General features: G+C 37.9%; 1 protein-coding gene across 1 annotated transcript in view; it reads right to left on the bottom strand.

Moving 5' to 3' along the window:
* The window catches only part of ryr3 (ryanodine receptor 3), a 307,276-nt gene that overhangs the window by 32,668 nt on the left and 247,715 nt on the right, over positions 1-26,893 (bottom strand). Inside the window, exons 70-90 of the mRNA XM_061987153.2 lie at positions 26,091-26,236; positions 25,937-26,024; positions 24,203-24,295; positions 23,912-24,079; positions 23,729-23,788; positions 23,461-23,595; positions 21,268-21,380; positions 17,764-18,148; positions 14,234-14,346; positions 14,111-14,162; positions 13,078-13,134; positions 12,898-12,997; positions 12,745-12,824; positions 12,590-12,666; positions 12,433-12,506; positions 6,805-6,819; positions 3,650-3,730; positions 3,457-3,545; positions 3,234-3,362; positions 3,033-3,137; positions 1,135-1,216 (exon numbers count right to left, since the gene is read on the bottom strand). Coding sequence (XP_061843137.2) covers positions 1,135-1,216; positions 3,033-3,137; positions 3,234-3,362; positions 3,457-3,545; positions 3,650-3,730; positions 6,805-6,819; positions 12,433-12,506; positions 12,590-12,666; positions 12,745-12,824; positions 12,898-12,997; positions 13,078-13,134; positions 14,111-14,162; positions 14,234-14,346; positions 17,764-18,148; positions 21,268-21,380; positions 23,461-23,595; positions 23,729-23,788; positions 23,912-24,079; positions 24,203-24,295; positions 25,937-26,024; positions 26,091-26,236 — 2,242 coding nt within the window. The remainder of the gene's footprint in view (positions 1-1,134; positions 1,217-3,032; positions 3,138-3,233; positions 3,363-3,456; positions 3,546-3,649; positions 3,731-6,804; positions 6,820-12,432; positions 12,507-12,589; positions 12,667-12,744; positions 12,825-12,897; positions 12,998-13,077; positions 13,135-14,110; positions 14,163-14,233; positions 14,347-17,763; positions 18,149-21,267; positions 21,381-23,460; positions 23,596-23,728; positions 23,789-23,911; positions 24,080-24,202; positions 24,296-25,936; positions 26,025-26,090; positions 26,237-26,893) is intronic.

The raw sequence follows: 26,893 nt of genomic DNA, 5'->3' as shown, positions 1-26,893 counted from the left end.
TACCACAGTTTTTTTTTACTCTGAAACAGTCTCAAAAAAACACAAAAACGTATAATCGACAAGTAAAAAATAATACATATAGATAGGTCTTATGAGCCAAATAATACATATTGATATATGTCTTATGAACTAAATAATACATATTAATATATGTATTATGAACCAAAGAAAACATATTGATATATGGCCTATGAACCAAATAATACTTATTGATATGTGGCTTATGAACCAAATAATACATATTGATATATGGCCTATGAACCAAATAATACTTATTGATATATGTCTTGTGAACCAAATAATACATATTGATATAGATGTCTTATTTTTAACACTGTTATGAGTGGTGTCTTTATGTTTCCCTGAGACCTTTAGTCTGATTTTTTTTTTTAAACTGTCATTGCTCAAAAAATAGTAGTGAATCAAAAACAATGTCATGAATTATTTACATATTTAACACTAATTACTTCACTTCAAATATTTACCTTAGAACATTTTTTAGGGAAATATTGCATAGCTTGGGTATTTTCATATTAAAAAAAGATGGCTTTGACAAAAACGGCATAAAACATTTTAAACAATTTTAAATGTATGTGTTGAAAGTAAAAACAAATGATATATGACTTTATATTAACACTTTAATGGCTGAGACCCTTTTGGGTTCCTGAGACCTTTACCGTTCACCAAAATTGAGAGGAGCGCTAAGGGGGTTACAATATATTTTATATTGGTTTTGAAAATGAAAATGACCAAAATGTCCCCCGCGTGCTTTGATTTTTTAGTTTGCGGCCCTCAGTGGAAAAGGTTTGGACACCCCTGTAATAATATGATCCAGTTTAAGAAACTGTTCAAACTCAAAATGTCTACAAAGTAAAATGAAGAAGAATCTTGAGAAAAATTGTATACTTTATTGAAAAATTTGATAATTGTATTCATCTAATCATGTGATTTTCAACTTATTTAAGTATTTATTGAGAACTGTATTATTTGTGAAGTAAATGTAGACTAGGAAATGAATAAATGTGTTTGTTACGGCTATAAAATGGAAAAAAATACATCACATTGTAACTGTGTATGCATGTTAGGAATAAACGTAAACCATAAACCATAATCACATCAAAGAAAATGTGTTACCTTCGAGCAGGGACAGCAGCATGACCACCATGTCCTTCTGCAAGTCCATCAGCTCCTTCAGCAGTTCAATCTGACTGGCATCCTGCAGGAACGTACAAGTACACTTCTTAAAGGTCCTCCATTATGCAAAATTAACAAATCAAAACTCTGTTGTGGACATATTATTCTGCTTGTGACCCGCCCCCAGCTGGATGAGCCCGCCCTTTGTACATGCCCACCAGTTTTGTTTTTTTTAAAAGCAGGCTTCACCACACATCTTAAGATACACCATGGAGCTCTAAAATATTTGTCCGTCAGCTACAGATTCGGGAGCTGTAAATTTATCAAAAAACGGAACTCGGTTTGATATCAGAAAAAATAAGGATCAGATTACAACAACTTGCTTCTAAAATCTCGGATACAAGCAAATCTGCAGCGCAGACATCTAAATGTCCTCCAATAAGTACACATGCTTGGTCTTTTTTGGTATTTTAGTGAAGTCATTTACCAAAGATAAACATGTTAGGCTGTCGGCTACCAGGAACGCGCAGCTACACAACAGCTAAGCACACAATAGCACACAAGCTAGACATATAAAACAAGTGTCTTTTATTGAGTGCTTCCCAATTATTTTCTGTTACGCCTTCCTCCACTCTCCACCGGGACTATAAATGTATAATTTGTCTCTAAAATGTATATAAGTACAACTCTGCATAACATTGTGACCTTAATATTAAAGAGAAAAAAAAAGACAAAATAAACTATAAACTTTTTTTTACCGACTTGAGCCATATGATACTGCAAATTTAAATTAAATAAACAATAATACATTCTAATTGATCAGCAACATTAACACTGGAGCACAATATATAAAACATTTTAACCAACAAAACGAAAATTAAGAAAACAATTTGTGCTTAATTTTTATATAATAAATAAAAATGAGGAAGTCAAGATTAATGGCTACAAATTGTGCAGTGGATTTAGAAGAACTGCCTTAATTAAACAATATTGCAGACTAAAACAGCATATTTGTCAATACAAACAAGTATCAAATTATTATTTAAAGTTAAAGTACCAATGATTGTCACACACACACACACACTAGGTGTGGTGAAATGTGTCCTCTGCATTTGACCCATCCCCTTGCTCACCCCCTGGGAGGTGAGGGGAGCAGTGGGCAGCAGCGGTGCCGCGCCCGGGAATCATTTTGGTGATTTAACCCCCAATTCCAACCCTTTATTTTATAATTATAGTTGAATATTACTTACACATACAAAGTCTCCAATGCAGAAGTGTATTAGAAATGATCCAGTAACAAATGTGTCCGCATCATTCAAATTACTGCATAATGAACTTAATTATTGTAGCCACTAGAACAATGTTGTGTTTTTTCTACCTACCATTGTTCTCTGAGGAATTTTACTTGATCGAGCCTTTTCTATTATTTCACAATACAAAGTAATAAAAGTATGTATGATTATGATATCCCATCAGATCATTATTTGCATCAGCCTGAACACACAAGGCTCCAATATCGTACCTAAAAAGTTGTATCGGGACACCCTTAAGTTTGATCATTGTTTTTTCTTCAGCGAACAGGCTTCGCCCCAGAACAAATTATTTCAGTTTTCATTTTTTTCTATTGATTATTTTTTTCCAAATTTGCTGCCCAAAATTTTACCATAGAGGTCCTACTTTGTGTCTGTGGATGTTGTGAAATTATTGCATCACCCTGCATTAATAGATAGCAGCAAACAATACAGTTTGAATAATTAATTTTAAATATAATTCAAAGCCTAAGTTAAAAAACAAAACATCTAAACAAATGGACCTAACCAATGGTGTAATAAACTTCTAAGCTAAAGTAAGTATTTATTTCAAAAGCAAGTGCCTTTTTCTCTTACAATGTAAAATACCTGAGATAGTTTCATCTGCATGTTGGCAAAAACATGCAAAAAGCCTACAACTGCATCCCACAATCTGCTGTGTGCAAGACTCTGCTGGTTCCCAATACAAGGGCCCTGAGGAAAATAAAAAAAACAGAAAGATGGGATGAATATATAAAACACGTCAAATGTAATGTATCGACATAATAAAAAAATGCTTTGATTATTTACCTGAATATATTCAGTCAGAGAGTTGAATATCTGCTTGGCCACAGATAATGCTTTGGAGAAGTTCACTTTGCCAGTCTCATCAATAATGTCCTTGCCAGAGTAGTACCAGTAGAAGTCGCTGATAGATTCCTATATATGTAATATCAATATTATAACACAAAATCATAATAATGCAAATACTGGTGCATCTCTTTACTTTTACATTTGTGCTACACAAACACACCTGAAGGCGCAGTAAATAGTCAACAGTGCTGATGATAATGTTGACTGTGGTTGTGTTTCCAGTTTGGGTTCTCAGGAAGTTCTGGAACTCTGAAAAATGAGAAAAATATTGCTCACCATTGATGTTTTAGCAAAAAAAAAAAAAATGCAAATGCTGTATGGAATTCAGTTTTTTTTTTTTTTTTCTAGCTTACCGCCATTGTGCCCCTCGCACAGAAGTTGCAAAAATCGGAACAGATCTTTGGTAAATTCATCATTCTGTAGCACTTTGGAGCCTTTTGTGAGAATAGATAGTGGTTAGGGACACAAAATACTGAAGACAAAACTGTCAGGTTTAATCTTAAAAGAGGTACTGCACTTTTTTGGAATTCTGCCTATCATTCACAATCTTTTTGTTAAAAAAAACACTTTTTTATCTTTTTTTTTAATGCATTCTAATTTGTTAAATACAGCAAATACGAGGTGGCTAACAATGCATGGAAGTACACTATTCCGCCCATAAAACCCTCTAAAAAAACATTCAAAAAAGGGCAACAATACTCCCTCTCCATCTCGCTACCTGAAGTTACCAAGTACTCGCAATATTTTTATTATAAGCACTAACGCAGAAAAACTATTTTTTAGCGGCGCATTGATCAAAGAGAGCAAACTAGCTTTTGCTGCTATATTGACATAGTAAGCTGGTGAGCTGCCGCATCGCCTCGGAGTTGGTGAAAGTTAATTCTAGATTATAAATCATGCCTCTCACCTGGATAGTAAAAGGTTGTGGACATAAACCGAGAAGTTGGTCAACTTTGACATTCAACTTAGTCTGTAGGAGTGTTTTTATGCATATTTTATGCATATCGTAATGTAATGAAGCCAGTGTTGTTAGCATTAGCTAAAATGCTAAAACATTTACCAGTGTCTGTGTTAGTATTATTCATTTACAATAGTATTGTTTTTGTAATATCTTCAGTTTTAAAAAATTCCTCAGTAAATTCACCAAAATGTCACCGTGGAGTTATTAAAAGTCTGTTTAGCTGGTTGGAGAGCTAGCTTCCGCAGCGAGTGGGTCTATATAGTTTATTATTCTTCGGTCAATCGTCAACAAAATAAACAAACAGTTGTACATTCATAGATTGAAAATGAAAATGTTGCAGACCGAAAGGGTTTAGGCTGAAGTTGAACACTTATTGCGCCTAACCCTATTAACAATGTCAAGTACAAGATGAACTTCCGAAAATTATTAAATGTCCTTTGTACAACATCTTATAAATACACATTATACACAACATAAACACAGTTAAATAATATACACAGTAAAGGCATGTGAAATATCCTTGTACACGTGTTAAACCTTTGTACCAATTTACATACTATATACAAACAATTATACTTCCATTATTATTTATATCCCACATTTAGTATTTTAATTAACATTGATCATAGTATTAACTACAGTGTTGATTTAAGAGTGATATATTTTTTCAAACGACGATGATTTCTGTTTTGTTTTACTGCTGTGATTCAGACACCGTTTGGAAACAATTAAGGTATGTAAATAAACACTTACAAAGTATTTCTGTGCAAATCACTCATTTCACAAATCCGCAGCTTATGATCAAGTGCGGCTAATATATGGAAAAATATGTGTTCCTTCAAAATTTTGGTGGGTGCAGCTTATGTACCGGTGCGATGTATAGTCTGGAAAATACGGTACTTACACAATGTATATAAAACGATGATGGAGGTGGTTTAAGCTTTTTTAGAGTGCTTTTTAGGCGGAATAAAGCCAGTCCCATTGGCTCCCTTGTTAGCGGACTTTTGTTAATGTTTACGACTTAGAATGCGTAAAGACAAATAAAAACATGGGCACAATTCCCCCAAAAAGTTCAGTTCCAAATATCTCCAAATAAGCGATACATACAAAGCAAGCAGCACGAGGGAAATGTTGAAAACATATTTAAAGCCTACAATAGTAACCTTTAGATTGCAGGTTCAAAACCGAATCCAAAGTGATAAAATGTGGATAAAAATGAACCGCTAGCCTGATGAAGGATTCATCTTTTCAGCTAAAAGCGAAAGACACACAAAGATATAATTCACTCATCCAGTCAACAAAGCTCAGTGTGTGCTTTAATACAAGATAAAGACAAACACATATTATATATATATATATATATATATATATATATATATATATATATATATATATATATATATATATATATATATATATTATTATATACATATATATATTATATATAAATACATATATATTATACATATATATATATAAATACATATATATTATATACATATATATATTATATACATATACATATATACATATACACATACACACACACACATATATATATATTATATACATATATATATATTTATATACATACACACACACACACAAATATATATATATATATATATATATATATATATATATATATATTATATACATATATATACATACATATACATATATATACATACATATATATATATATATATATATATATATATATATATATATATATACATATACACATATACATATATACATATATATTAAGAGCGAAAGACACACAAAGATATAATTCACTCATCCAGCCAACAAAGCTCAGTGTGTGCTTTAATACAAGATAAAGACAAACACATATTATATATATATATATATATATATATATATATATATATATATATATATATATATATATATTATTATATACATATATATACATATATATAAATACATATATATATATTATACATATATATATAAATACATATATATTATATACATATATATATTATATACATATACATATATACATATACACATACACATATATATATATTATATACATATATACATATATATATATTTATATACATACACACACACACAAATATATATATATATATATATTATATATACATACATATACATATATATATACATACATATATATATACATATACACATATACATATGCATATACACATACATATACATATATATATATATATATATATATATGATATCATATGAAAGTTAAACACCGAGAAGGAAGCCAGTTTTGTGTAAAAAGTTTGAAATACTGTAAATCTTTGTGTAAGCAGAAGAAGAGTGCACAACCCTTATAACAAAAGTAAGCAGTTTGCATTAGTAAATGTGAAAAATTAAATGAATGAGTACAAAAAAACCACAAAGGACAAGCGATGGCTTATGAGCATCAGTCAGCATGCATAGTGACATTAAGGAGTGGAGGAAGGGGACATGAATTATAGGAGGACACGTTCATTTTGTAGCATAACCATATGAAGATGCTCTTAATTTGCTATTTACCCCGCTCAGTGTGGACTGCCATCGATGGTTTTTAATGAGAGGAGAGAGACAAATAATACATGAAGACATATGCAAAAAGAGAGGACAGTGAGTTACAGTACAAAGAGTATGAATACATAAGTCATGCGGTTAAAAATCCTGTCAGGTAACCTGTCTGTGAAACGAGCAGACAAGTCCTGGTCATAACAGACACAAGGTAGTAACAGTGAATTGTTAAAGATGAGGACCCAATAATGAAATGACTTAGTAGTGATTGGGAAAACATCAGGTGAACAGTGTTGTAAATTGCAGTGACAAAGTATTTGATCTATAATCAAGACCTATTTACAGTACATCCACTTTACCACACTTACAGTATCTCCTACTGCATCACGGTGGCTTCAAACTCATGCAGAGGCCACCTGTATCCACAAATATCGCTTTTTAAACATTCAAGACCATAAATGTTGCTGATGATTACACCAGAAATTAGATTCCTCGTCCAAGACCAGGGTTTCTTAACCCCTAAAGGGCCGCCAAAAAATATCTGTTTTGCAGCTGTGGTCCGTATGGGCCACAGCCGCTACTCAGTTGTCATACACTTTTCCACCACTAGCAAAGATTTAAAATTGTATTTCTATAAACTTCCCTTGTTTTTAATTTCCCCGAGTTTTACAAGCTTTTTACTTATCTTTCGTCATTTAGCATGAACAATTACATTTTCTCTATTCTATTTAAAACATTTTAAAATTTAGAAAATATTTGTATTAAATAATAATGGTATCAAATATTTTATTTCAATAAAATATTTTGTTTTTCCCCCGACATACAAAGATTCTGCAACATGCCAGGGATGCTTAATTTCAAGAATTGCAAGTTGAATAATGCTTTTTTTCAGGATTAAATATCTATATCTATCTTAAAAGTCCTGCTAACTTCTAGAAATACATATCTTAATGTACGATATCTTACCAAGTAAAATTAACTAGCTACATGGACAGATGATTTCACTAGTTTATAGTATTTTTTCCTAAAAATCTAGTCTTTATTATCTTAAATTTTGTTAGCTTTTTTTTTTGCAGTGTGATGACAATCCTAAACAAACAGAAGGGTGGCGCTAAAGTCATAGAGACGTTTTTTAAGCGCAAAAACTATGACTACAGTGGTACAACTGTATTTTCATGTGAACTTTAATTTTATCGACAGCTTACTTAACCATGTTCATTATTAATTTAGGTTATCTATATTAGCACAACATAATTGTATATATATTTTTTTGTGATAATATTTGAGTGGGCCCCGGGCCCTTCTGTAGTGGAAAAGTTGGGCCCTGGGGTCATAAAGGTTAAGAACCCCTGTCCTAGAGCAATCTTTCGATGGAAACATGGGGGTATACCGAAAGTCTATGTTTTCACGTCCAGTTTACTTTTACCAGATCTACTTTTACCAGATCTATCAGGCAGATCCTGGTAATTAAGCCTTTAATTTAAACATGGAATCAGGTGGAGATCAGTTACAAGAACTGGTATACAACCTACGTTGAACCCCTTAAAAGGAATGTGTTACACATTAAGCAGCTTCTCTAGATAGTCAACAATAATAACAGAACTTAGAATTAAATAGTGCCTTTCTAGACACGCAAAGCGCTTTATAACCACCGTCACCTAACATTCAGGCAATATTGGTGAAGTCTTTCCCATGAAAACAGGAGTCACATGCATGAAGAAAGCTGGGTTTGGACCACCAACCTCTGGTTTCTGGATGACCTGCTCAACTTCCTGAGCAACTTCCCCCCAAGTTGCCACATTGTGCTTGTTTAAACCTTCAGGAACCTATCTAACCTAGTGATTTGTGCATCAATACTGAAATATCAATACCAGATCTTTATGCTCTAATATCGATTCTGAAATCAAAATATCGATACATTTGATACTTTAGTTCAGGGGTGTCCAAACCTTTGTAACCGAGGGCCGCATACTGAAAAATCAAAGTGTGTGCAAAGTGATACTTTTTTAATTCAAAGACAAATATTGTCTCAGCTTAGTAATATTAGTGACTAAATATATTATTAAATATTAGAACATTTTCTCATTATGTACCAATTTTTTTTGCTTTTTTTACTTACATTTTTACTGTTGTTTTTTACCCCATGTGAGAATAGAATAAAAATATTAATAATTTGATTATGTAACTGCATAACCTCGTGTGTGTATAAAATTCTACCTGTACAAAAATATTAATGTTCAGTTACTGTACACAATTAACAGTGTTTATTATGGTTGTTATAATTTGGGGGGAGGGAGGGCATTTGGACGTTTTTTTTTTAAATAAAAAAAAAGGTGCTAAAAACAGATTTTATAAATACTAAGACAAAACTTTGTGTTATAGGTGAATAGGTATATCATTAATACATTCCTATTTTTTCTCTTTTTTTTCTCTTACATGTTTACTGTTATTTTTTTGACATACGTTATTTGAAAATACAGAATTTATTAAATTTTAGCAGACACTTTAGGTATATTTGCAAAAAGTATTGGTATCAGATCGGTATCACCGATACCAGCTAGAATTTTCGGGGGGGGGGGAAATTAGTGGTATCGCACATCACAAATCTAACCTAAAAACATTTTAATATTAGGCGTTAATTCATATACAATGGAACCCCGATTTACAAACCCCTTATTGTACAAAAAGCTTAAATTTACGATCAACAAGCCGAATACAAACTTGCTTGGGTTTACGAACCTTGTTTTAGTGTACAAACTTTTCATCCACCTATTGTGTGGCTCGCAGTGCATTCAGTGCTCATTCAGTCAGCACAGCAGTGCTGTCGTTAGCTACTGTGCTCACTGATACATGTGTTTCTTAAGTGTTTTTTTTAGCCTTTTTACAGCCTTTTTGTAGTTTTCTAGCTCTATATGAGTCCAAAAAACGCATTGGATTACAACTAGGATTAATTGCATCAGCATACCTTTGGCGCTATCTAGTGGTAAAACCATAAATTACAACCAGGATTAATTGTATCAACATAACTTTGGCGTTATCTAATGGTGAAACCATAAATTACAACCAGGATTAATTGCACCCACATCAACACAAGAGATGTGTGGTTTGAATTGAAACATTCACGAAGGTGCTGCACACCAAGAAGATTAACCGACAAGGTGAAGTGGATTTATTTTATTCCTAATCATTGAAGCAAACTGGCTGTTGAATTGAAGGAGTTTAGTGATTTCAAAATGTGAGTGCACCTTAGGGTGGCTGCAAATGAGGACAGTTCAGCTGGCTGTTGTTTTGACTTTGCAGTTAAATAGAAAGTTGATTTATTACTTCCTTGTTATGTTTGTTTGATGTACAGTACTGTATAGCACTTTATATTGTGTGAAAAGTGTACAAAATATGGACGTTAATCAAAACTGTCCATCCATCCATCCATCCATCTTCTTCCGCTTATCCGAGGTCGGGTCGCGGGGGCAGCAGCCTAAGCAGGGAAGCCCAGACTTCCCTCTCCCCAGCCATTTCGTCCAGCTCTTCCTGTGGGACCCCGAGGCATTCCCAGGCCAGCCGGGAGACATAGTCTTCCCAACGTGTCCTGGGTCTTCCCCGCGGCCTCCTACCGGTCGGACGTGCCCTAAACACCTCCCTAGGGAGGCGTTCGGGTGGCATCCTGACCAGATGCCCGAACCACCTCATCTGGCTCCTCTCGATGTGGAGGAGCAGCGGCTTTACTTTGAGCTCCTCCCGGATGGCAGAGCTTCTCAACCTATCTCTAAGGGAGAGCCCCGCCACTCATTTCGCCCGCTTGTACCCGTGATCTTGTCCTTTCGGTCATAACCCAAAGCTCATGACCATAGGTGAGGATGGGAACGTAGATCGACCGGTAAATTGAGAGCTTTGCCTTCCGGCTCAGCTCCTTCTTCACCACAACGGATCGATACAGCGTCCGCATTACTGAAGACGCTGCACCGATCCGCCTGTCGATCTCACGATCCACTCTTCCCTCACTCGTGAACAAGACTCCGAGGTACTTGAACTCCTCCACTTGGGGCAAGATCTCCTCCCCAACCCGGAGATGGCACTCCACCCTTTTCCGGGCGAGAACCATGGACTCGGACTTGGAGGTGCTGATTCTCATCCCAGTCGCTTCACACTCAGCTGCGAACCGATCCAGTGAGAGCTGAAGATCCTGGCCAGATGAAGCCATCAGGACCACATCATCTGCAAAAAGCAGAGACCTAATCCTGCAGCCACCAAACCAGATCCCCTCAACGCCTTGACTGCGCCTATAAATTCTGTCCATAAAAGTTATGAACAGAATCGGTGACAAAGGGCAGCCTTGGCGGAGTCCAACCCTCACTGGAAACGTGTCCGACTTACTACCGGCAATGCGGACCAAGCTCTGGCACTGATCATACAGGGAGCGGACTGCCACAATCAGACAGTCCGATACCCCATACTCTCTGAGCACTCCCCACAGGACTTCCCGAAGGACACGGTCGAATGTCTTCTCCAAGTCCACAAAACACATGTAGACTGGTTGGGCAAACTCCCATGCACCCTCAAGGACCCTGCCGAGAGTATAGAGCTGGTCCACAGTTCCACGACCAGGACGAAAACCACACTGTTCCTCCTAAATCCGAGGTTCGACTATCCGGCGTAGCCTCCTCTCCAGTACACCTGAATAGACCTTACCGGGAAGGCTGAGGAGTGTGATCCCACGATAGTTAGAACACACCCTCCGGTTCCCCTTCTTAAAGAGAGGAACCACCACCCCGGTCTGCCAATCCAGTGGTACTGCCCCCGATGTCCACGCGATGCTGCAGAGTCTTGTCAACCAAGACAGCCCCACAGCATCCAGAGCCTTATGGAACTCCGGGCGGATCTCATCTACCCCTTGCCACCGAGGAGCTTTTTAACTACCTCAGCCCCAGAAATAGGAGAGCCCACCACAGACTCCCCAGGCACTGCTTCCTCATAGGAAGACGTGTTGGTGGGATTGAGGAGGTCTTCGAAGTATTCCCTCCACCGATCCACAACATCCGCAGTCGAGGTCAGCAGAACACCATCCTCGCCATACACGGTGTTGATAGTGCACTGCTTCCCCTTCCTGAGGTGGCGGATGGTGGTCCAGAATTGCTTCGAAGCCGTCCGGAAGTCGTTTTCCATGGCCTCACCGAACTCCTCCCATGTCCGAGTTTTTGCCTCTGCGACCGCTGAAGCCGCACACCGCTTGGCCTGTCGGTACCTGTCCGCTGCCTCAGGAGTCCTATGAGCCAAAAGAACCCGATAGGACTCCTTCTTCAGCTTGACGGCATCCCTCACCGCCGGTGTCCACCAACGGGTTCTAGGATTCTGGAATCCATAATTCATGTTTACATTGTTTATAGAGAAATTTGCATCAATAGAACATTGTTGTATTTTTGAACCGTGTTCAAGAACCAATTAGGTTAATAAATGGAGGTTCCACTGTATCTGCATCTCTTACAGATCCACAATGAGTTTATTGGGTTCTTTCTTGGACCATAATCACCATCTGCTAACTGTGTATGTCCTACTATTCACCTTTTTCGTGTCTGACTCAACACAGCCAAAGTTAGCCTCAGACTGCATTGGAATTAGGACAGGTGCCCCACCACATCTTGGACTTACTTGAGCCTTCTTCTGTCACCATGCCAAGACCTTCTGCTTTATTCTGCCTCTCAAATGCATTCAAGTCCAGAACACTAGTGGAGGAAGGCAGTGATACAGTCACTTCTGGTGTATTTCTTTTTTTTTGCTTGTGACATGAATAATGAAACAGCAATACCTGCACGACTGCATCAGCCCCGAGAGGCTTTTGAAAAAGCTTGCATCTCGTTTTTCTTTCAAGTAGTCAAGCATTTTCTGTGGGAAAGATCAAAAGTATGTCTTTGAGGACCGCTAGACATCAGATAAGATGCACCTGCAGCGTAGATACGGTACCTGCTGAACTTGCACATTGCCTCCATTTAAGATGGAGATGCCAAGTTTGAGCGTGCAGGTCACCATGGGGCCAAGGCGCCCTGACAGGAGGCGAAAGGGAGATTTAAACCCTCAAAACTGTCTGCGTTGTTTACAAGCTCAGATCAGCATTACCTTTACTGGCGCTAATCATCTGCAGCACCATCTCTGCAGCCCCACGAGCATGCAGCCGAGCCTGCTGGTAAAGGATCTTCTGCTTTTCCATCTCCTTTTCCTGAAGGTTCCAAACACAAAACACTTTTCGTAGGCGCTAAAAGTTCAAAGAAATGTTTGCAACTCTGCTGAGGCATGCACCTCAAACGTTTTCTCTTTCTCATCTTCTTCCTCCTCCTCGTCGTCCTCTGCACAGCTCTAAAAGTGCAAAGAACATTGACACTTTTAAGTAATTGCATTATATGTGAATAACATACAACAGGGGTGTCCAAACTATTTCCACTAAAAAAATGAAAAATGAAAGCTTCCGGGGGCCATTTGAATATTTTTCATTTTCAAATTTATATTGTTAGCCTTAGGGCTCCCCTCATTTTTTCCCCCTTTACTCTCAACGCTTAAATATCTGTAGATCCACGTCACATCTATCTGTAAGCCAAAAAGTCTTTATTTTTTTACATTTGATGTCCCTTTTTTTTTTTTTTTTACTTGTTTTATAGCTAAATATTCCTCCAAAACAGTTTTCAAAATGAAAAATTTGATGTCAAGTAACTAGAGCCTTAATTAGGTTTAAAAAAAATCATGACTTTTTAAAAAAAAAAATTATTATTTTTTGAACAAAGACAGTTAAAAAAAAAAGACAAAAAACTTTGGGGAGTTAAAAGTCCTCCACTCATAAAAGTGTAAAAATAAGTCATTATTTTTACTTCCAACACCAAAATCCATCAGTGGTTCTCAACTATTTTTTTTTTTTACTAAGTACCATCTCACAAAACACTTGGCTCTCCAAGAACCAACATAATGATCAACATTAAAATACAGTAGCATAGTAGGCTGAAATATTCATCAAAAACAAGGCAGATGTTTTATTTAACAAGTATTTTTTATATTTTTCCACAGTCTGTGTTCGAATATTTAAGTGAATAAAAAGATCAATTTCAGATCTGTTGATTAAACCTTTTTATTTTTTTAAGCAAAAAGAGTTTTAAAGTAAAAAAACAAACAAACTGCCAGCATGGCAGCTTTGTGTTTTTTTCCCCGTTACATTCCACCCGTTTGATCTTTTATACCACTTTTTAGTTGTTGTTTTTTTTAAATAGTATTTTTCAAATGAGCTGCGGGACATAATTAGCCCCCAGGCTGCACTTTGGACATCCCTGCCATTCAATAAGCCCACCTTTGCCATCATGTCAGCATACGCGATATACAAAGGATCCTCCTCCAAGTGACTAAAACAAGAGATTTTCAGGTAAGAAAGAAGGAATCGTTTCTTCCAGGTGTGTTTATTTCTGTACAACACCTTCTCTCCGTCAGAGCGTTGTGGCTAAAGTGGAGGATGAGCTGGTGCAAAGGGTCTGGCTGGACCTCAGCCACCTCTTCTTCATCCTCCTCCACTATCTTCATGGGGGTTTTCTGTCAAAAAATGTGTTAAAGTAAGCTTTAATCTCATTTTAACTTTTTTTTTGTCAACACTTGGCCCCATCGCCACCTTGCGTAGTCGACACGTTCAATGTTGGACAATTGAACACTGCAGTGACTCATGCAGATGCCACATGTCATGTCTCGATGATTTGTGGGAGGGACAAGATGAGTAAACACATGCGTTGTTACAGCAAACAGCACACAGCCAGTCGGATGACAAATGAACCTGACAGAACTGAGGAAACCGACTCGGAGGGCACTCTGTAGAGCCGGAACAATCCTAAATTGGATCAGTCCCCTTTACACTCTCTTTATTCGTTTAATCTAATATAGTAATGATGGCTGAGGCTGAGCCAATCAGTGGTCACAATACTAAACAGCACGCTCTGATTGGGTTGTTCTCATCTAGTGGCCAATTGTAGTGTAGTATTGACATTTTGAGTTCATTTAGCCATGTTTATGCTTGAAAAGGTTTAATTTAGGCCTAAAATATGTAAAGTGTGCTTAAAAAAACCCGTAATAGAGTGAAGCAGCAAACTTCAAAGCGCAGTCCTCAACGCAAAGTGGCGTCCTTGCTAGCGGCTAATTTACCCTCCATTGTGTAGCATCTAAATCACTAATCTTCGCCCGCATGGTGGCAAGTAGTATTATCATTGGAGGATTCGAGGATAAGGGATAGCTAAACACGATACACTACACACCGTAGGAGGCCACAAAAAAAGCATAGGTGACCGCCGAGCAACAGTAGAGCTCCTGAATGTGAACAGGGGTGGGCAGATTGATACAAGAATCGACAGTGGCGATACCAAAATATCAGTATATGGTTGATACTGCAGTAAATAGATCCATATTTTTAACTGTCACAAAATAGTTTGTTTTGTCATTGTTTACAAACTTAGGAAATAGCAGCCAATCATTTTTGCTTTTATTTAGTTATTTTGCCTTATTGATTTTACTATACATTTTGTATGCAATAAAAGGGAATAAGGAAATATTAAACACCTTGGGTTTTTACCCAAATTGGTAGTATCCCCTAAGTAATGCAAAATATCCAACCAACAGAATAATAGGGGCTTATTGCATTTTAACAGAAGTGTCGTAGAACATGTTACAACAGAATGTAACCAGATATTAACAGTAAATTAGCAAGTAGTTCAGAAATTAATACAACCGGAAAATTAAGCAATTAGTACCGCATATGTCAGCAGCTACGTTAAAAATATAAATATAACCCCTATTATCATGTATATGCCAAATAATATATTGTGATATACAGGTGAAACTGAAAAAAAAAATAGAATATCATGCAAAGGGTCATTTATTCCAGCAATTAGATTTACAGGTGAAATTAATATGTACCCCGCCTTCCGCCCGAATGCAGCCGAGATAGGCTCCAGCTGCAAGGGACAAGCGGTAGAAAATGGATGAATAGGCTCATGACATGCAACTCAAGATATTGTAGGACTTCTTTTGATATCATTTCAATGATTATGGCTTACAGCTTATGACAACTTCGAATTAAAAATCTCAGAAAACTTGGGGTTTTCAAAAACTGTAAGCCATGATTATCAAAATCATAACACACACAAAAGGTAAGGTTGTGTTTTTGTCTCATTCTCATGTGAGAATCCTGCGTGTGACTGAAGCATTAAAGAGTCTCCAAAGACATGCACCTGGGGATAGGTTGATTGGCAACACTAAATTGGCCCTAGTGTGTGAATGTGAGTGTGAATTTTGTCTGTCTATCTGTGTTGGCCCTGCGATGAGGTGGCGACTTATCCAGGGTGTACCCTGCCTTCCGCCCAAATGCAGCTGAGAAAGGCTCCAGCAACCCCTGCGATGCCGAGAGGGACAAGCAGTAGAAAATGGATGGGCTGCGGTGTGCTCAAACAGCCACCAGGTAGCATCGGTGAGCAGTTACAACTGTATCGGCTTTCTCTTTTGGACCTATCTGGTGGGTAGTGCATTCTTCACTCATGCCTTAAGTGAGGGATGAGACTATAACTAGCCCAGACTCACTATAAAGGCGTGACATATCTCACTATGCATGTAATGAGTCAATATCACATATAAGTTTCACATTTCAAGTGCTGACATCTATGAACTTTTGCACGATATTCAAAAATGTTTGAGTTTCACCTGTGTATCATTATCGCAAGAGGATGCAATATATGTTGCATGTAGATTTTAAGGCATATCGCCCATCACAGACACCCTCTCTAAAATACATTCAGGCATTTTTCCATCATCCTTTTTGACTACAAGACGCACCTAAAATGCTTGCATTGTCTCAAAAATCGACACTGCGCCTATGTACATGCTTCCCGACCTTGAAGCAATTCTATTTGGTACATGTTGTAATGATAAGTGTGATGTGTATATGGCAGTCACGCATAAGAGATATGTGTGTACTGCAGGTTGACGCCTGTTCGATAAATGATGCAAGCAAGCACCCGTAAGCAAGCAAGACCAAAACTTTAATGTTTCATTGCGTTCATTGAATATAGAACATTACACATGGCGCTCATAAATCTAGTAAAATGTTTGAGTACGACTTTGGTAAACTACAAAGTCGCACCGCTTGCTGGATTGTCAGCGCATTACGGCGACCATAGTCAGACGTTCTGTGCTTCAACATACGGGTATCATTATGGTGTGTGTATAAGAACCCCAAAATGACACCTATTAGGGGACATTATCTGCCGTTTTGATTCACAATATCATGCAAAACCAAATGTTCTTACCTAGTGGTACATCCTGAAAATGTGCGCACATCCGCAATTGTAGTACGCGCCGTAGTCAACAACCTACTTCTTTTTCTGTATCTTCTTGTTGTGGGGCATTCATCGTCACTGTTGCCATTTCTAATACAAAGTACCATACAGTTCTAACTTAGGTCTGTCAGTAGACTCGCTATGGAAGCGCTAAAAATATCGGTACAACAAATACGACGGAGAGAAGACGCTGTCAAAGTAGAGGCACGTAAAAAGAACCCGCCCACAAAAAGGCGCATCCCAAAGAGGCGGTCAGAAAGCGGCTTGATAATGGTCTGTAAAACATAATCTAGGCAACATTTTGACCAAAGAACCACCATTACATGTTATGTAGACCACAAGGAACTGTTTTAAATGTAGAAAAAAATAACCCACTGATTGACATTGCGATACACTACTTTTTTGGAGATGCGGTGTTGAACAATTTCTGTGTTTTTGATTAACTTGTTCTCAACTGAGTTCCAGCATGAAATGTGACGACGCGAGCATGCCACTGACTTCACGGCCACAGAACCTACTGTAACACCAGCGTCACACTGCAGACTTACAGAGAACACAAGGACAACTGATGGGTTGGATCCAGATCTGACAAAAACATGGAGCGACGGTCTCTTTAGCGAGCGGCGCTCCTTACCACTGCGGCCACAACGGTAAAGCCGGCTTTTCTAGAGCTGTGAGCGCCAGAGCTGGCCCTGTGTCTCCTGAGTTGCTCATGCAGTCTTTGACCTCTGACGGATCTCGGTCTGAAGCCCTTGGCGCGCCTAGAACGGGTACCCCTCGGGGATTTGGGCGAGCTCCCCGCACTGGTGTGCTCCCAAGGTTCAACGGGCGCAGAGCTAAAGAGGCGATCGGCGGGCAGGACCGGCAGAGGGGTGCCAACGCAGGGCACGTGTGGGGCGGGCGAGGGCCGTCCGGTACTTACGGCCAGATCCTGAACTAGCTTTTCCTCAAAGGAGTACTCCTCTGCCTCTATCCATAGTCTCTGATAGGCCGGGATGAAGAGGTTGATAGCACGATGCCTGGGGAGGGGGGAGGAATGGAGGGAGATGGAGGAGGGAGGTAAAATGGCATTAGGGTGGATTGTGGTGAGTTTTTGGAGGAGCCAGGAAGGAGTGATGTAAGGAGGGGAGGAGGGGTTAGACAATAGTGCATCTCAGGCAGGGTGGTGTTGGTTCAATGTGGGACCCACTGGCTTTTCTGACTGGTCACATGGCTTCGATCAAATTACTATCAGATTGAAAAATAAATATTAGGAGGAACATTCAATTGTCAGCCACAACATTAGGGACACAAACATTAACGGGATCCAATAGGAGAAACTTTACTCAAGCAAGTATTGTAAAGATGACCGTTCAAATTTTGTGCAACTTTAAAGGCATTCTTTTCCTGATAATTGCAGTTGAATTGCACATTTTTCAACCTCAGGCACATTTTGCTTCATGACCGCTATGGAATATAAACAATAATAATATCAACAGCTTTCTGGCCTAAGAAATGATTTGCTTCAAATTCACCATTAACTCAAATCAACTTAATAGTTCCAGTCCCTTCAGGATTTTTAGAAAAGTTGCAATGTTTTGAGTTTTTTTTTCTTTTCAATAACATTGAATCAACGTGTAATTTTATGACTTTGTTATCAATGTATCCCTTTAACCTTGTTGTTAAATTACTGTACCATTTAATTAAATATAACTAATAATAGTAATAATTTATTATACCGTAAATTACCCAGAAGCCTTAGCGCTGTGAACAGGAACCGGATGTAGGTCTGAGCTTTGTAGGAGAACGATAATTGTGCTGTTTGAGTTATAAGGAAATTATATTTTATTACATGTTGTTGTTCCTGCTTCACGAGGAACAAACATAAGTTTTGATTGGACAATGATAATTCCCGAGAATTGGTTACCTTTGTGTAAATCGGCGCGATCATCAATTTCTGCAGAGATTGATTAGTAATCTTTGGGTCGAGTCAAAGTCATTTGAGCTTCGTCATAACAATAAACTATTTAATTGAAAGCAAATTACCAGCTCATGATGTGCATTGTCACCACTTGTCTTCCAGGTATCTCAACTAAAAATGTATGAAAACAAATGCCCTCACTTTGTCCAAAATAAAAGAGATACTACCTTCGGTGCATAGTGGCAATCTAAAATGTCATTAGAATATGTGACTGTGTGGTTTCCACACGTATTTTCTGAAGTGGACAAATAACTATGAGCCTTTTCAATAACTGGTCCTGGACTGTGGATCAGCCTTTCTTTCACTATTAGCGTTCAAATCCAGTAAGACGGATATCTTGGTTAATTGTATATCCTACTTACAAAGCAGGGGTGTCAAAGGGGCCAAATTACAATTATGACTGCCCTCAGAGGGCCACTTGTAACTGAATAACATTTTAATATAAATGGGGTCACCTTATTATAATATTAGACAATTGTCTACACATTTTATTATTATATATTTTTTTTTATGTAGACTAAAAAAAAAAATTAGGTTTTAAAATGTAAGTTTCTTTTTACAGCATCACTGTTTTTTTATGGTAAAATTATGGTGGCTGAGCTGCCAGTTTTTTACCGTACAACCTATAGTCATTGTTCTATGCTACAATTTGATGGATAATGTAAGAAGTAGATATTTAAGTATTTATAAAAAAATGTAATACATTTTGTGGAATGTATAATAATATATTTGTTGCATTATTAGATCATCCATCCATCCATCCATTTTCTACCGCTTATTCCCTTCGGGGTGGCGGGGGGGCGCTGGAGCCTATCTCAGCTACAATCGGGCGGAAGGAGGGGTACACCCTGGACAAGTCGCCACCTCATCACAGGGCCAACACAGATAGACAGACAACATTCACACTCACATTCACACACTAGGGCCCATTTAGTGTTGCCAATCAACCTATCCCCAGGTGCATGTCTTTATTAGATCATATTAAAGTTAAAAATATATGCAATTGCATGCATTACATGTATTTTTTTTTGCCAAAACGGAAATAATACGTGTAGTAAAAAAAAAAGAAAAAAAGAAGTATTTTATTGAAGCACATTATTTCCAGACTTTTGCGGGCCACATAAAATGATGTGGCGGGCCTTGAGTCTGACAGCTGTGTTATATAGTGATAATATTATTATCTTTACTATATGATTTCAAAATTGTATCATTCGTTAGGCTGTCATAAATGTGTTTTGACACAATTTTTGTGCTAACTTTTAATTGTATTTTATTTCTGTGCATCACTTACCTTGCATTGTTTTAAATGTGCTGTGTGAATACATTTGAATCGAATAGGTAAATTTGAAGTGCAACACTTTATACATAATATTAATAATATTACAGGGCAAAATAGATTATAGTTATACCAGTGCAAACTATGACCACAATAATAACAAATATGTTTGTGTGTTTTCTAAAAGTGCGCTTATATTGGATCTTATTAAATTGTTCATGTGTCCCTAATGCTGTGGCTGTATAGTAATATAACAGGAAAGATGACTAAACGGCAATTTTCCTTCAGAAAAAATACACTTTTACATCGCAGTAACCAAACTGCAGCTAAGCCTGTTTACCAATTGGTGACTTTTGTCTTCTCGCTTTCAGGGGACACCCAAAACTTCCCTTATAAGTTCATTTGAGGTCAATAGTAGCTGACCAATCAGAATCCACAGTGCTGAGACAATTGGCTGCTCTGTGCATATCGGTCACCAGCCTGGTAGATGGAAGGGGAGGACTGAAGGGTTTTGAACAGATGAAGCATTCGCCCCGTAGTTTCACTTTACCGTCAGCAGGGAGAACAAGCGGTCAAAGCTGTAGGCTTTGAAAGCCCTTTCCAGCCAAACCTCCCGATAGCCATTCAGGAAGTAATTATTATTTTTGTATCTGAGGGAGGGATGATGTAGTATTATGCAAGAAAACAACACAGAGGAGATCATGTCATTAGGGAGGCGATGAGGGTTTACATGGCCACACAATGTCCAATCCAATCCCCCTCCACAACTACTTGGGAATTGCTTGCTTGTTATTTACACTTAGCCTGATAAAAAAAACATCTTCATATTAATGGCTTTAATAAGTCATGTCAATACTGACAGTTTTTTCAGCAACGAGATAGATACTTGAAGGGAGACTCACCTGGGTAGATTGTAAAGAGGAGCCATACGGAAGCAGGCCACCACAGCCCGTTTACGTTGCTTGGAGAGCAGCTTCTGCCACACACACTTCTTATTCCTCAAAGGCTGCTCCACCTGTATCACGGAAAGAGCAAAACGCGCGTGAATAAATGTGCATTCAAAACGTGAGCCATTACAAGGACAGTTTGGACTGACTCTGTCAGAGAGGTAATATTGTTTATCATTGAGGTTGCACTACCCTGCCTGATACTACTTAGCAAGGCAAACAACAATAATGAAAATATTGGACATTTATTAGACATGATTATTAATAGTAGTGTCCTGACCCAATACTGATATCGGATATCGCAAACAAACCCCAAAAAACAAGTATCTCATATTGATGGCTTGTGCAAATCTCAACAACCAGTTACCATCTAAATATGTACCAATAAGCACTAAAATTGGTCATTCCTTCTATTTTAGTGAATTAATTTACAAAAGATAAACATTGTAGACTATTTTCTAGGAACTAACAGCTACACAACGGCTAAGCACACATTAGCACACAAGCTAAACAAACTGATAATAATAAGTGTCCTTAATTGAACAATATTGCAGTCTAAAACAGCACATTTGTCAATACAAACAAGTATCAAATAAGTATAGTTGCATTTAACAAAGTCTTCAAGGCAGAAGTTTATTAGAAAGTATCGAGTAACAAACGTGTCGGCGTCCTTCAATTTACTACATCATGGACTTAACTTTGTTATTACCCCTCAACTTCCATTTAAAGAAGGCATAAGTCCATTCCGGCGAATAGCTCATTATTTTTCATACCTACCATTGTTCTCTGAATAATTTCACTTGATCAAGTCTTTAACATTCCACACTACAAAATAAAAATATGGAATAGGGGTGCACTAATAAAAAAATCGATTCACATCCGAATTGCAATTCTTATTCATCCTGATTCTATATTGATTAATATTTAAAAAATATAATACATATATTTTTCTATTATTTATAAGAATACATTTTTAAAAATACTTTTTTTAGGCCATCTCCATGCATCTAGAACAGGGGTCACCAACCTTTTTGAAACCAAGAGCTACTTCTTGGGTACTGATTAATGCGAAAGGCTACCAGTTTGATACACACTTAAATAAATTGCCAGAAATAGCCAATTTGCTCAATTTACCTTTAACTCTATGTTATTATTAATAATTAATGATATTTATCTTTGTGGAAACACTGATCATCTTAATGATTTCTCACAATAAATATATATAGAAACAGATACATATCAATATGCAACACTTTATTTTTATATTTTCTCTAAGTGCACATTTTTCAAATTGAACATTTTCAAATGATCACTTTTAAGACAGTCTTGTGAAATCACAATATCCCATTTTAACTAGCTAGCCACTAACATTTTTTAACAAATCATTAATTACTTTGCACCATGTTTGTACAAATAATAACTCATGTAAAATACAAAAGTCAACTCTCAAATTTTTAAATAAATCATGTCACACTTTGAACTGGACACCAAATCTGTTATCGGTTTCTTTGTCAGTTAGTGAAGACCAAGTCTTTAAAATATTTTCAAATTCTATTTGAGTTTTGTCTCTCTTAGAATTAAAAATGTCGAGCAAAGCGAGACCAGCTTGCTAGTAAATAAATCAAATTAAAAAAATAGAGGCAGCTCACTGGTAAGTGCTGCTATTTGAGCTATTTTTAGAACGGCCAGTGGGCTACTCATCTGGTCCTTACGGGCTACCTGGTGCCCGCGGGCACCGCGTTGGTGACCCCTGATCTAGAAGGAGGCTTTCTAACTTGTAACTTGATTTTAAAAAGTTTTATCATGATTATTACACCAAATAATACTAATACATACATGAAGAGATTTGGTTTGAATCGAGAATAATGTCGAATCGAGAATCGATTGTAAATCGAAGCGTCAACCCAGAAATTGGAATTGGATCGCGCCGTTAGATTCAGACCCTGAGTATGTACTATGATTTGTGCTGATATTGTATCGGATTAATTTTGGTACAGGCCAAAACTCAAGGGGCCTATTGGAAGTGAAAAAGTTGCATTAGAACACCCTTCATTTAATTATCATCACTAAATGGTGCATGTGTAACTAATGGTGCATCCAGTGAATTTACACAAGATGAAATGAAAGTGAAAATATCTGTGTTTTTACTTGTTCCAGGTGGAAAACTGCAGCCGAGATACTCTGCACCCGAGCCACCGTGTGCTCTGGGTCAACCTGTTCTTCGCTCTTCATCATGATGTCTTTGTAGAGGTTCAACTGCCACTGGACTGCTGGGTCATCAGACTGCAAAGCCCAGATCAAAGCCTTTGTACACGTCCCACACTTTGGGTTTTATTGGATTATTACTGACTCAGAAGATAAGTGTTAACAAAGAGCAACTTTTGATTTGATGATCAGCAATACACACTCATCTTACCTTGTCCTGCAGATGAAGGTTCTGGCGCAAGTGCTCCTTCACCTCATCATCTGTATCTTTCTAAGGTCACAACATAGCATATTAAGTGACTTGGGGAACAATTAACACATCGGTAAGTATCATTTTCTGATGAATCTGTACTAAAACAAGTGCCACATGTGCAGGGTAAGGGAGTAAGCCCACCAGGCTGTAGCGTGTCTTAGCCAAGGAGATGAGCTCCTGGTCCCCAGGGGTGCACATGTTGAGGCCGATGGGCAACATCTTCTTCAAGGCAGCTACAATCAAAGAGGTCTGGACGGAGTAGTATTCTCCTCGTCGACGCTTGTGCTTCCTCTCCTGGTCCCCGCCTGACTGCAAACATTTAAAACAGTTTATTATACCGTTGTTCATATTTAAATTATAAGTTTGTCCCTAAAACGGAACTCTTTTACCCTGATTGTGGTAAATGGAGCTGCAATCCGTCCACATATTTACCTTAGACATTTTTGTCTTGCCTTCTCCGGTGAGGAATCCCAAATTATTGATCTCATTCTGCACCACAAAGTTTTGCTCCTCACGCTTGAAGTTCTGCAAACAGAGGAAGTAGTTCACTATGCTGTATGAACTGTTAATATATGCAAACTTGCTGAATGAGGATATAAACGATATAAAAATTATGTTCGAACTGAGAAACTTCTTTTTTTTTTTTGCAAATAATCATCAACTTAGAATTTAATGGCAGCAACACATTGCAAAAAAGTTGGCACAGGGGCATTTTTACCACTGTGTTACATGGCCTTTCTTTTTAAAAACCCTCAGTAAACGTTTGGGAACTGAGGAGACCAATTTTTGATGCTTTTCAGGTGGAATTCTTTCCCATTCTTGCTTGATGTACAGCTTACCGTAAGTTGTTCAACAGTCCGGGGTCTCCGTTGTGGTATTTTAGGCTTCATAATGCGCCACACATACAGGAGATAGGTCTGGACTACAAGCAGGCCAGTCTAGTACCCGCACTCTTTTACTACGAAGCCACGCTGTTGTAACACGTACAGAATGTGGCTTGGCATTGTCTTGCTGAAATAAGCAGGGGCGACTATGCAAAAGACGTTGCTTGGATGGCAACATATGTTGCTCCAAAACCTGTATGTACCTTTCAGCATTAATGGTGCCTTCACAGATGTGTAAGTTACCCATGCCTTGGGCACTAATACACCTCCATACCATCACGGATGCTGGCTTTTGAACTTTGCGCCTATAGCAGTCCGGATGGTTCTTTTCCTCTGTGGTCCGGAGGACACGACGTCCACAGTTTCCAAAAACAATTTGAAATGTGGACTTGTCAGACCACAAAACACTTTTCCACTTTGCATCTGTCCATCTTAGATGAGCTCGGGCCCAGTGAAGCCGGCGGTGTTTCTGGGTGTTGTTAATAAATGGCTTTCGCTTTGCATAGTAGAGTTTTAACTTGCACTTACAGATGTAGCGACGAACTGTAGTTACTGACAGTGGTTTTCTGAAGCGTTCCTGCGCCTATGTGGTTATATCCTTTACACACTGATGTCGCTTTTTGATGCAGTACCGCCTGAGGGATCGAAAGTCACCGGCTTGCCGCTTACGTGCAGTGATTTCTCCAGATTCTCTGAACCTTTTGATGATATTAGGGACCGTGGATGGTGAAATCCCTAAATTCCTTGCAACAGCTCGTTGAGAAATGTTGTTCTTAAACTGTTGGACAATTTGCTCACGCATTTGTTCACAAAATGGTGAGCCTCGCCCCATCCTTGTTTGTGAATGGCTGAGCATTTCATGGAAGCTGCTTTTATACCCAATCATGGCACCCACCTGTTCCCAATTAGCCTGTTCACCTGTGGGATGTTCCAAATAAGTGTTTGATGAGCATTCCTCAACTTTCTCAGTCTTTTTTGCCACTTGGGCCAGCTTTTTTGAAAGATGTTGCAGGCATCAAATTCCAAATGAGCTAATATTTGCAAAAAATAAAAAAGTTTCTCAGTTGAAACTTGAAGTATCTTGCCTTTGCAGTCTATTCAATTGAATATAAGTTGAAAAGGATTTGCAAATCATTGTAGTCTGTTTTTATTTACAATTTACACAATGTGCCAACCTCCCCGGTTTTGGGTTTTGTAATTCTAAACAATGTTACTAACTGTCGGGAGGTTTATCATTGATGCCGGTAATCACTACATGCCTACTGCTGAACCAATGACTTACATGTGACTTGCACCAGAGGATGAAGATATCTGCGACCATCTTGAAGAGCTCAGTGGAGTCGGCATCAGGCTCCTTGAGCCACCTTGACCTAGTGTCGACCGAAGAAACATTATTAACTGATGCCAACAATAACAAACGCAAACACGTTTTGCACCTGTTGTTGTCTACGTAGCGGATGAGCATGGGGTAGAACGCATAGAGATCTCGGCAGAGCACAGCAAACTCATCCAAGATAAGAAGCTCCGCCTCCTGATTGTCACCCTTGCCATCAGCCCTCAGTAGCTCCTCTTCAGACACAACCTACAAGCGCGACACATCACCCGTTACCTGCCAAACTCACCTGTGTGAAGTTGGGCCCCTCGTATTATTGCAAATAATAAAATACCACTGCCATTTGTTTGTGTCGTTACGGTTTTTAAGTTATTCTAAAAAAAAATTTCCGACTAATTACATCATCCATCCCCACCTTGTCAAAATCTCCCCAAACTTGTGACATTTGTTTGTTTGTCTATTACAGTTCTTATGTTAACGTCTCATTATTCATAACTAGCTCCTCCACTGTGTCCAAATCTCCCCGAACTTGTCCCATTAATTTGTGCTACACAATTTTTTTGTCTAACGTTTACAGTTTTTATGTTATTAACGTGTTATTATTCATAACCAGCCCCATAACATAGAAAGTTGAACAACATTTTTTTGCAGCACGTTTGGGACAGGTTTTGAGAGATTTTGACAAGGTGGGGGGGCTGATTATGAATAAAGCGTTAATAGCACATCTATAATAGTTAATAACATTAAAAACTATAATAGATTAAAACATTTGCATTTTTGTAATTTTGACAAGGTGGTTATAAATAATACTGCGTTAACATAAAAACTATAATAGACGAAAAATCTGTGCAGCACAAACCAGCACAAATGTAGCACAAACGTTTGGGACAAGCTTGGGAAGGTTTT

Source organism: Nerophis lumbriciformis, linkage group LG26 (assembly GCF_033978685.3).
Source record: "Nerophis lumbriciformis linkage group LG26, RoL_Nlum_v2.1, whole genome shotgun sequence".
NCBI classification, from domain to species: domain Eukaryota; kingdom Metazoa; phylum Chordata; class Actinopteri; order Syngnathiformes; family Syngnathidae; genus Nerophis; species Nerophis lumbriciformis.
The sequence above is the reverse complement of the archived record's forward strand: the minus strand, read 5'-3'. Positions and strand labels throughout refer to the sequence as shown.